Source organism: Myotis yumanensis, unplaced genomic scaffold, assembly GCF_028538775.1.
Source record: "Myotis yumanensis isolate MYYU_CA2020_CCGP unplaced genomic scaffold, mMyoYum1.0.hap1 SCAF_8, whole genome shotgun sequence".
NCBI classification, from domain to species: Eukaryota; Metazoa; Chordata; class Mammalia; order Chiroptera; family Vespertilionidae; genus Myotis; species Myotis yumanensis.
In genome coordinates, this window is record NW_027223759.1 from 92,954,471 (window position 1) to 92,966,752 (window position 12,282).

The 12,282-nt window shown below is 38.0% G+C and overlaps 1 protein-coding gene across 4 annotated transcripts in view; it reads left to right on the top strand.

Moving 5' to 3' along the window:
• The window catches only part of UGGT1 (UDP-glucose glycoprotein glucosyltransferase 1), a 191,545-nt gene that overhangs the window by 35,312 nt on the left and 143,951 nt on the right, over positions 1-12,282 (top strand). For all 4 annotated transcript variants that reach the window (XM_070423223.1, XM_070423222.1, XM_070423221.1 and 1 more), the window contains 4 exons: positions 1,567-1,679; positions 3,903-4,077; positions 5,182-5,278; positions 6,484-6,562. In XM_070423223.1, coding sequence (XP_070279324.1) covers positions 1,567-1,679; positions 3,903-4,077; positions 5,182-5,278; positions 6,484-6,562 — 464 coding nt within the window. The remainder of the gene's footprint in view (positions 1-1,566; positions 1,680-3,902; positions 4,078-5,181; positions 5,279-6,483; positions 6,563-12,282) is intronic.

Here is a 12,282-nt window from a genome sequence, read left to right on the forward strand (position 1 = left end):
CTGAGGCTTGGCTGCTGAAAGCAGGTTTCTGGCCTTTGTTTACCTTCTGTATTCGAAACAATGTTGTGGTCCGGCTGGCTGAAGCCTGGCTGACTGAAGGGAGGTTTCTGGGGTTTGGTTTAGCTTCTATATTTGTTACAATGTTTCAAACTGCAAGCTCAGAGGCCGGCAAGGCTGGCGGGGAAGCTTGGCTTCCTCCGTCACTGAACCAAGCAAGCCTCCCTGTTCGCTTCAAGCTGCCTGGCTTCCGGCCGCTATCTTGGCTGGCAGTTAATTTGCATATCTCCCTGATTAGCCAATGGGAAGGGTAGCGGCCGTACGGCTAATTACCATGTTTCTCTTTTATTAGATAAGATAGCTTGATAAAATGGTGGTGGGTATTGATGTTAGTTCAACCATATATTTATACTGTTTGGGAATGTGTGGTTATAGTTCTGTGGGAAAAATAATTTGTCAGTGTTCATCAGCTTGTAAAATTTAGTGTGATAGCTTAAATATCTAAATGAATGAGAAGCACTTATCATCATTGTTTTTGCTTACAGTTAACTTTAGAACATGTTAAGACTGAATTGCGTTTCACTTAGTACCTAGTACCATTTGAAGTAAAGTGTGTGTGTTTTAACAAGTGAATGATTAAAGGAAGTTGTCATTTTAGTAAACTCCTTTTAGACACAGTTTGTTAGGGTCATGAAAACTACTTATAGTAGGTCCTTGGGTTACGTCTGAGATCCGTTCCTACCGTGCGACGTAACGTGATTTTCGCCATAAGTCAGAACCCACTTACATAAGCACAGACATCACTCACATGGAGTACAGACACAGTAGTAATGAAGTGAAACAGAAAAAAAATTTAAAAGATAGCAATTCCTGACCTTTACTTGTGGTAAATAAATAATAAAAAACATAAAGCACATATGTACATACGTCGAAATGACGGAACTTTTTTTTTATAAATAAATGGGAGGTGGCAGTGTAACCATGAAACAACATACGTCGAGTCCAATGTAACCCGAGAACTACCTGTATCCATTATAAACTGCTTTTTAGAGATTGATAATTTTGAACCATTCTGTACTATTCTGTACTGAGAAGAAACAGTATATATAGTAGGGGAAGTCTTTGATTTTAATTTCAATTCTCCCAAATAATAACTGGTTAGGGTCAACTTCTGAGCTTCAGTTTTCTCATTTATAAATTAATTATATAACTTTATAGGTTCTTAATTAATTTAAACGTAAGTATTTGGCACAAGAGGGCTTGATAAATGTTAAGTTTCTTTCAGTAATCTGAAATATGCATACATAGCTCATGCTAATCTAAAAGGTCCTTGTCTGTTTCTTTTTTTAAATTACAGTTACATCCAAATAAAAGACTCAAATTTGAGTGAAAAAAAAAAAGAAAGCAGCTACATGTAAAGCTCTTCCTGTCACATAACGGGTGTTCAATAGATGATAATTTTTGCTTTTACTGATGTTTTGTTATTTTATTACCTATTTAGATTATGCATGTCTTTAGCTTCTCTTTGGTTAGAAGTTATTTTTAAAAAGACTTGTCTTAAAATGACAGATAGCGGCAGATGAGCCTCCACCGGAAGGATGTAGTTCATTTTTCTCAGTGCACGGAAGGAAGGCCTGTGATGTCGATGCCCTTGAGACTCTTCTGCTGACAGCACTTGAAAGGTAGCTTGTGTGTTTCTCTCTGTTAATGTCATGTGTTCATTGTGCTCCTTTTTCGTCTACATCAAGATGACTTCTAGTTTTTCATGAGCTTTGTAGTCTCGAGTATGGAGTCTGGAACCAGGCTGATTAGATTTGACTTCCAGCTCTGTGGCTTAAAATGTTTTGTGAACGTAGGCAGATCACTTAACCTTTCTTTCTCATCTCATTTCAAAATGGAGATAATAAGAGTACTTGCTGTAACTGGTTTGGCTCAGTGGATAGAGCGTCGGCCTGCAGACTGAAAGGTCCCAGGTTTGATTCCGGTCAAGGGCATGTACCTTGGTTGCGGGCACATCCCTAAGTAGGAGGTGTGCAGGAGGCAGCTGATCGATGTTTCTCTCTCATCGATGTTTCAAACTCTCTATCCCTTTCCCTTCCTCTCTGTAAAAAATCAATCAATATATTTAAAAAACAAAAAGAGTACTTAATATTACTGTTATTATTTAGTAGTGACTGTATCTGAGAAATTACATGTGCTTTGTCATCAGCTCAGTGAGGAATGCTCTGTGCACTAGAGCCAGAGCCTGAAATATAGTCATGATAATGAACTCTCAGGGTAGGATTAGTTTCAGACAAAGAAAACTATTTAATTTGAATATTAAATTGGTATTCAATGGGCTAGCTTCTGCTTAAAGGTTGATTTCCTGTGGTGGACAAATGTAATAATACCTCTTGCTATTGGGCTAGGGCGGTGGTTGGCAAACTCATTAGTCAACAGAGCCAAATATCAACAGTACAACGATTGAAATTTCTTTTGAGAGCCAAATTTTTTAAACTTAAACTATATAGGTAGGTACATTGTTATTAACTTAATTAGGGTACTCCTAAGGCTTAGGAAGAGCCACACTCAAGGGACCAAAGAGCCGCATGTGGCTCTCGAGCCGCAGTTTGCTGACCAAGGGGCTAGGGCAGTAGGTGTGTACCCCTCCACTGGCCTGATGAACTGGATAGCAATGCCCGTTTTTTGTGGTGTTGCTCTGCTGGATCAGAAGTGCTGAGGGTGTTGTCAGTGGGGGTAGTTCTTCTTTCCTGAGGTTATCTGCCCAGCACTTGCTCTCTGCCCAGCAGATGAAATGAGTGCTTCTCACTCAGGTGACAACTAAAACCCAGCGGGCCAAGGTGGCTGTGTGGTAAAGTGGTGCTCCTTTGGGGAAAACAAAACAGATTAACTTTTTAAAATTTGTTATAACAATAATGCATACTTTGTAAGGAAAAGAGTGACAGTATATCCTCTTTTGAGAGGTGGTAACTATTTTTAATGGTTTGGCTTGTATCCTTTTAGACTTCTTTCTGTGGTTATGCATTTATATAGGAGGTAGGTTTGTTTTTACTGGAGTCATCTTTCTTTAGTACACGTAAGTGTATCTCATTAAGAGAAATTGGTAGGTCATAAAGTCTATGCAGTAATATCTATTGGTGTCCTGATGTTATTTTTAAAGAAGTGTTTTTGGAGGGTAAGTTTTAAAATTTGAGGAAAACATAAGTTAGGAAGATCATAGTGAAGATGATAGAGGAAGGAGATGCTCTAATTGGCAAGTTATATGCTTGAAGCATTCCTCTGCTTTTTTGCTTTATTTGTACTTATGTTTTCAGATAAAAGGATAATTATATTCTATTTATGGTAGAGTCATTTATTTATTTATTTATTATTTTTAAAATATATTTTAGTGATTTTTTTTTTACAGAGAGGAAGGGAGAGGGATAAAGAGTTAGAAACATCGATGAGAGAGAAACATCGATCAGCTGCCTCCTGCACACCCCCTACTGGGGATGTGCCTGCAACCAAGGTATATGCCCTTGACCGGAATCGAACCTGGGACCCTTGAGTCTGCAGGCCGACGCTCTCATCACTGAGCCAAACTGGTCAGGTCTAGAGTCATTTATTAAAGTTTTAGTACTATGAGATCTAGATATATATCTTCTGGCTTTCCTCCCTTCTCTAGGAATTGGTAACAATTACTAATCAAAGTCTGCATTTTATAGCTAATATTTTATGTAATGTACTATTATTATTTTTAATGATGATGAAGACCTCATACCGGACAGTATTCTTCCTGAAAACTAACATTTTGATCCTTTTATATTAAGATGCTCACAATCTTTACTTAAATTATTGTTGCAGCTATATTTTCTTTCAAAACTTTTTAAAGTTTATAATTTTAAGCTTTTGCTATTTATTTTCAGACCCAAGCCCTTATTGTTCAAAGGTGATCACAGATACCCCTCATCCAGTCCTGAGAGTCCAGTGGTGATTTTCTACTCTGAGATTGGTTATGAGGCGTTTTATAATTTCCACCGCCAACTTGTATCAAAAAGCAATGCAGGCAAAATCAATTACATATTCAGACATTATGTATCTGTAAGTATTGACTTACTTTACAACTCTTTTAAATATTAATTTGCCCAGCATGGTTTTATCACATAAGCTAATAATTTTTCCGTTTATAAAATTTTACTTTTTTGAAAAGTTAAGTACTTTCATAAAATGCTTTTTGCACATAGGAGATACTTTGCTTACTTTTCTAAAGTTTAAAACAATTATGCTTAAAAATAGCGTAATAAAGTTTATATTCTATTTCAAAATGAACCACGTAAATTATATTTAATTTGGCCCAGATTTAATATGCTCGCATACTATGGAACTAATTCTTTAATTCATTTCCTTTCTAAACTTCTTTTTTTAAAAATCTTTTCATAAGATGGAAAAGGAAAGATTTCTGGAGGTAAAAACCAGGCAGAATCGATTGAAAATGAAGGTTTTGAATCCTTGTATAGAATTTAGCTTTAAATTATTTATGTGTACAGATAGATTGTTAGCCTTAAACTTTCTATGTTCTAATAAGCTCAATAAATATTGGATGCTAAGTCCATGCAAGTAAAATAAAAATTTTGAATGAAAATTTGTATGAGCAGAAACATTCAAATTAATATTTAATTTTTGACAACTGCACTCCTTCCCTCTGCCCCCATACTCTGTTGCTGGTCTTAAAGATTAAAATGTCTAAAGGCCCATCCTTATTCAGGGTGGTGGTAAGCCTGTGCCATTGGGTCAGCCCAAACCCTGACTGAAGACATTTGAATTCCATCAAGAATGTAAATGTGCCTCCATGTACACACGGCTCCAACACTGCACTGCTGGGCGGAAGTCTCCCTCACTGTTCCCAGCCCTGCTGCACAGGTTGTGAAACTCTTCCTCTTTCTCCATTTCTTCACGTGGTTTGGTTCCCTTTCTTTGCCTTTTCAACTGTTCCCTTCCCTGGTTTTGCTTCCTCCTTGGAATCCCATTTTCATACATGTGGCAGGATAGGAACCTAAAGGAGGCTAGGATTTCCTTTGCAGTTTAAGTGTATTCTGAGGGCATAACCCGAGGTGTTAGCTACACGGCATTGACACAGTCACGTTCTGTACATTGTGACATGTGAAGAGCTCAGTGGTGATGGTGGAATTCTTGCTCTACTTGCAGCGCCCCAGGAGAGAGCCTGTGTATCTCTCCGGCTACGGCGTGGAGCTGGCCATTAAGAGCACCGAGTACAAGGCCAAGGATGATACCCAGGTGAAAGGTGAAGTTGTAAATTAGACCAATGTGTTTTCTTTTTTAAAAATAATGAGTTAAAGGAGAACCTTTTTCCTAATGATAAAGAATAGATTTAGGAATATGATGAACCTGAGTCTTCTGTCCCATGTGAGTTGGGTGACATTAAGCAAATTCCTATGTCCTAATTTTTTCCTGTGTACAGATAATGATATATGCTTCTTAAAGTATTTGTGTGGAGAAAATAAGATGTATAAGTAAGAAATTAACACAGTTTTTTGCACAAAAATATTCAATAAGTAGCTATTGTTATTGATTATACGCAGTTCACAAATAGCCATTAATTTGTGGCCCAATGTGAAATCTTAAATTCTCCTATAATTAACAAATGTTTTAATGGTTTATATTATTTTCGGTGCTTGGAACAGTTTGCTATGGATACTTCTTGTCATACTCTAGAGTTTTTAATTTTTTATTTCAACCACAAGTTTTATTTTTATTTTTTCAAATATGTTTCTATTTATTTCAGAGAGGAAGGGAGAAAGAGAGTTGGAAACATCAGTGATGAGAGAGAATCATTGCTTGGCTGCCTCCTGTATGCCCCCTACTGGGGATTGAGCCCACAACCTGGGCGTTTGTCCTGACCAGGATTCAAACTGTGACCTCCTGGTTTATAGGTCAATGCTCAGCCATACTGGCTGGACTCCACCACAAGTTTTATGTACAGTCTCCTTTATTTCTTTTGTTTTAACCTTTAAAAATTTTTTTAAAATGTTTAGTTATTAAGTTGATTGTGCTTCTCTATTTCTTTTGAGCTCATTTTAAAGATAAAAAGGATTGTCTTGGTACATGGAAGATAGCCTAGTATCTCATCATTCTGTTCTCAATCTATTTAGGGTTAAGTTGCTGGTTGCATATTCTTTAGAATTTTGATATTGAAAATTCCATTGTTTGTAATTTTAAAGGTATTAATTTAGAAAATTTTAATATGTAATTTTCCAAATTTTAAGGAAAAAAATATATTTGTACTTTATCCAGGAGCATAAGCCATATTAAAAACACATTAATTTTCTCTGTTTGTTACCATTGCAAAATTAGGTATGAACATTTTAAATGGTATCATAATATTGAGTGTTCTGATTATTTTTTTTTTATATTACTCAGATGTATGAGGTTATAGTATTTTTATTTCTAATCTGAGTGATTAGACATGACTTTGCTGTGCCTTTACAGGAACTGAAGTAAACACCACAGTGATTGGTGAAAATGATCCTATTGATGAAGTTCAAGGATTTCTCTTTGGAAAATTAAGGTATGTATATTCTTTTGGGAAGTGGTCTTACTCTATTTAAACCTCCAGGCTACCTCACACTTTACACCATCTTCCATATTGCTGTCTGAGTTACAGATCTCCCAACAGTATTTTATATGTGTCATCTGATAGGAAGAGATGACCACTTAATTATAGGGCAGTTTATGATCTCTAGTCATTCTGAGCACATATAATACTATGGTTCTCTGCTTATGACTTACATTGAGTTCCTTTCCTGGACTTTGTAATCGATGGCATAAGATTTCATGTCATTTTTTATTCACATAGTAGGAGAAATATAATTGTTTCAGTCAATATTTTCCCAAGAAATTAAAATGTATTTTAAGTTAGCGAGGTAATAGCTATTTACTCATGCTAAACATAGTCTGCAAAAAATGCAGAAGAGGTGTAGCAGGATGTGTAGTAGATTTTATACATGTTCAGTCAAAATACATTAGTATTTGCTCTATGTGAAAGAGAATAGAATATGGTTTTTTTTTGAAGAAAATTTCATAGCCATCCTATGAAATATCAAAGGATTTTATAGCTGAAAACAGTCTTCTTAGATCTTTTTTTATTCATTTATTATTTTTTTTGCTGATAAATTGATAAAAAAATAATTCTTCATTGTTGAAAGTCTTACATATGTCCCCCTTTCACCTGCATCAACTCCCTCTAGCTCGCCCCACCCCCTGCCCCAGGTCCTCGCCACCTCACTATCTACAGCCATGGATTATGCATATGTGCATACAAGGTCTTTGGTGGATTACCCCTCACCAACCCACCCTCCCCTGCCTTCCCTCCAAGATTCCACACTGTGTTCCATGCTTCCATGTCCCTGGATCCACTCCGTTCATCAGTTTATTTTGTTACTTAGATTCCACATATAAGTGAGATCATGTGATACTTGTCTTTCTCAGACTGACTTACTTCACTTAGCTTGATACTCTCTAGGGTTGCTCCGTGCTGTCTCGAAGGGTAAGAGATTCTTCTTTTTTACCATAGTACTCCATGGTGTAAATGTACCACAGCTTTTTTATCCACTCATATACTGATGGGCACTTGGGCTGTTTCCAGATCTTAGCCATTATAAATTGTGCTGCTATGAGCATAGAAATGTACACATTCTTTCTGATTGCTGTTTTGGGTTTCTTAGGTTATATTCCTGGAAGTGGGATCACTGGGTCAAATGGCAGTTCCATTTTTAATATTTTGAGGAAACTTCGTACTATTTTCCATAATGGCTGCACCAGTCTGCATTCCCACCTGCAGTGTACTAGAGTTCCCTTTTCTCCACATCTTCACCAGCTCTTGTCTTTTGTTGATTTGTTGATGGTAGCCATTCTGACAGGTGTGAGGTGATACCTCAGTGTCATTTTGATTTGCATCTCTCAGATGATCAGTGACTTTGAACATTTTTTTATCTGTCTCTTGGCCATCTGTGTGTCCTTTTTGAAGAAATGTCAATTTACTTCCTTTGCCCATTTTTTAGTTGGATTGTCTGTCTTCCTTTTGTTAAGTTATATGAGTTGCTTATATAGTTTGGATATTAACCCTTTATCAGATGTATCATTGCCAAATATGTTCTCCCATGCAGTGGGCTCCCTTTTCGATTTGTTGATGATTTCTTTTGCTGTAAAGAAGCTTTTTATGTCGCATTTGTTTATTTTCTACTTAGTTTCCTTTGTCCTAGGAGATGTATCCATAAACATATTGCTATGACAGCTGTCTGAGATTTTGTTGCCTAAGGTTTTTTCTAGGATTTTTATGGTTTCCCAACTTGCATTTAGGTCTTTTATCCATTTTGAGTTTATTCTTGTGTATGGTGTAAGTTGGTGGTCTAGTTTCATTTTATTGCATATATCTATCCAATTTTCCCAACACCATTTATTGAAGAGACTGCCTCGATTCCATCATATGTTCTTGCCTCCTTTGTCAAATATTAATTGAGCATAATTGCCTGGATTGATTTCTGAGGTCTCTGCTATGCTCCATTGATCTATATGCCTGTTCTTATGCCAGTACCATGCTGTTTTGATTACAGTGGCTCTGTAGTATATCTTGTAAGCTGGTATTGAAAATCCCTCCTACTTCGTTCTTCTTTCTCAAGATTGCTGCAGCTATTCAGGTTCTTTTTTGTTTCCATATAAATTACTGGAGTATTTGTTCCAGATCTGTGAAATATGCTGTTGGTATTTTATTTTTTTAAATTTTTAAAACATATATATTTTATTGATTTTAGAGAGGAAGGTAGAAAGAAAGAGAGACAGAAACATCAATGATGAGAGAGAATCATTGATTTGCTGCCTCCTGTACACCCCACACTGGGGTTGGAGCCCACAACCTGGGCATGTGCCCTCACTGGGAATCGAACTGTAACCTCCTGGTTCTTAGGTTGATGCTCAATCACTGAGCAACACCAGCCAGGTGCTGTTGGTATTTTAATAGGGATTGCATTAAATCTGTAGATTGCCTTGGGTAGTATGGACATTTTAATGATGTTGATCCTACCAATCCATGAACACAATATATTCTTTCACTTGTTCATATCTTCTTCTATCTCTTTTTTCAACGTCCTGTAGTTTTCTAAATAAAAGTCTTACCTCCTTGGTTAAGTTTATTTCAAAGTATCTTAATTTTTTTTGTTGCAATGGTAAGTGGGTTTTTTGTTTAGTTTATTTTTCTGAGAATTCATTACTGGCCTCATCGATTTTTGGGTGTTGATTTTGTATCCTGCTACATTGCCAAATTCATTTATTAAATCTGGTAGTTTTTTGTTGGAGTCTTTAGGGCTTGCTATGTACAATATCATGTCATCTGCGAATAATGAGAGTTTTATTTCCTCCTTTCCAATTTGGATGCCTTTTAATTCTTCTTGTCCGATTGCTGTGGCTAGGACTTCCAATGCTATCTATAATAATAAGAGTGTAATATGCAAATCGACTGAAAAGTGGAATGACCGTCTGGACAACCTTTCGAACTAAGCCGGGCCTGTGAGGGCCAAGACAGCCAGGGCCGTGAGGGCTGAGCCAACTTGGGCTGCTCTTGCACAAATTTCGTGCATCGGGCCTCTAGTGTTGAATAAGAGTGGTGAAAACCAACATCCTTGTCTTGTTCCTGTTCTTAGGGGAAATGTTTTAGTTTTTGCCCATTGAGTATGATGTTGGCTGTAGGTTTGTCATATATGGCCTTTATCATTTTGAGATATGCTCCCTCTATTCCCATTTTGCTGAGAGTTTTAATAAAAAATGGGTGCTGGATTTTGATGAATGCTTTTTCTGCGTCTGTTGATATGATCGTGTTATTTTATTTTTTAAAAAAAATATATTTTATTGATTTTTTACAGAGAGGAGGGAGAAGGATAGAGAGTTAGAAACATCAATGAGAGAGAAACATCGATCAGCTGCCTCCTGCACATCCCCTACTGGGGATGTGCCTGCAACCAAGGTACATGCCCTTGGCCAGAATCGAACCTGGGACCCTTCAGTATGCAGGCCGACGCTCTATCCACTGAGCCAAACCGGTTAGGGCTGATCGTGTTAGTTTTGTCTTTTAATTTGTTTATGTGATGTATCATGTTTATTGATTTGCTAATATTGTACTAGCCTTGCATCCCTGGAATAAATCCCACTTGGTCATGGGTGTAATCTTTTTAATATATTGCTGGATGCGATTTGCTAATATTCTGTTGAGGATTTTAGCAACTGTGTTCATCAGGAATACTGGCCTGTAAATCAATCTATCTTTCTTTCTTTCCTTCCTTCCTTCCTTCCTTCCTTCCTTCCTTCCTTCCTTCCTTCCTTCTTTCCCTCCCTCCCTCCCTCCCTCCCTCCCTCCCTCCCTCCCTCCTTTCTTTCTTTCTTTCTTTCTTTCCTTTCCTTTCCTTTCCTTTCCTTTCCTTTTCTTCCCTTCCCTTCCCTCCCCCGCCCTGCCCCCTCCCCCTCCCTCTCCCTCTCCCTCTCCCTTTCCATTTTTTATTGATTTCAGAGAGGGAAGGAAAGGGAGACAGAGATAGAAACATCAATGATGAGGGAGAATCACTGACCAGCTGTCTGCTGCATGCCCCCTACTGGGGATTGAGCCAGCAACCCAGGCATGTACCCTCGATCGGAACTCAACCTAGGACCCTTCAGTCTGCAGGCCAACGCTCCATCGTCTCAGCCAAACCCGCTTGGCCGCTCTATTGTTTTTTGTTTTTTTTTTATTAAATCTTTATTGTTCAGATTATTACAGTTGTTCCTCTTTTTTCCCCCATAGCTCCCCTCCACCCAGTTCCCACCCCACCCTCTGCCCTTCCCCCCACACTGTCCTCATCCATAGGTGTATGATTTTTGTCCAGTCTCTTCTCGCACCCCCACACCCCTTTCCCTACCGAGAATAGTCAGTCCACTCCCTTTCTATGCCCCTGATTCTATTATATTCACCAGTTTATTCTGTTCATCAGATTATTTATTCACTTGATTTTTAGATTCACTTGTTGATAGATGTGTATTTGTTGTTCATAATTTGTATCTTGACCTTTTTCTTCTTCCTCTTCCAAAGGATACCTTTCAGCATTTCATATAATACTGGTTTAATGGTGATGAACTCCTTTAGCTTTTTCTTATCTGTAAAGCTCTTTCTCTGACCTTCATTCTGAATGATAGCTTTGCTGGGTAGACTAATCTTGGTTTTAGGTTCTTGCTATTCATCACTTTGAATATTTCTTGCCACTCCCTTCTGGCCTGCAAAGTTTCTGTTGAGAAATCAGTTGACAGTCGTATGGGTACTCCCTTGTAGGTAACTGACTGTTTTTCTCTTGCTGCTCTTAAGATTCTCTCTCTGTCTTTTGCCCTTGGCATTTTAATTATGATGTGTCTTGGTGTGGTCCTCTTTGGATTCCTTTTGTTCGGGGTTCTCTGCGCTTCCTGGACTTGGAAGTCTATTTCTTTCACCAGGTAGGGGAAGTTTTCTGTCATTATTTCTTCAAATAGGTTTTCAATATCTTGCTCTCTCTCTTCTTCTGGCACCCCTATAATTCAGATGTTGTTATGCTTGAAGTTGTCCCAGAGGCTCCTTACACTATCTTCATATTTTTGGATTCTTTTTTCTTTTGTCTTTTCCGGTTGGGTGTTTTTTGCTTCTTCGTATTTCAATCTCTGACTTGATTCTTGCGATACTCTAGTCTGCTTTTGGAACTCTGTATAATATTCTTTATTTCAGTCAGTGTATGCTTAATTTCTAGTTGGTCCTTTTTCATTTCCTTGAGGGTCTCACTAGATTTCTTGAGGGTCTCACTAAATTTATCAGCGGTCTCACTATACTTATTGAGGGTCTTACTAAATTTATCGGCGGTTTCTAGGAAATTCTTGAAAAACCTTGTAAGTGTGGTTTTGAACTCTATATCCAGTAGTTTGCTTTCCTCCATTTCTGTCATTTTTGACGTGTTTCTTTGTCTCCGCATTTTGACTGCTTCCCTGTGTTGATAGAGTGGCTTTCTGTGCTAGGTGTCCTATAGGGCCCAGTGGCTCAGCCTCCCCAGTTATCGGAGGTGGACACTCTTGGTGCACCCCCTTGTGGGCTTTGTGCACAGTCTTGTAGTTAAGTCTTGATTGTTGTAGGTATCACTGGGAGGAATTGACCTCCACGCCAATTGGCTGTGAGAATCAGCTGTGTCTGCAGTGGGAGAACTTCTGTGCTGGAGACACCCCTCCAGGGCAAGACTTGCTTCAGTGGGGCTT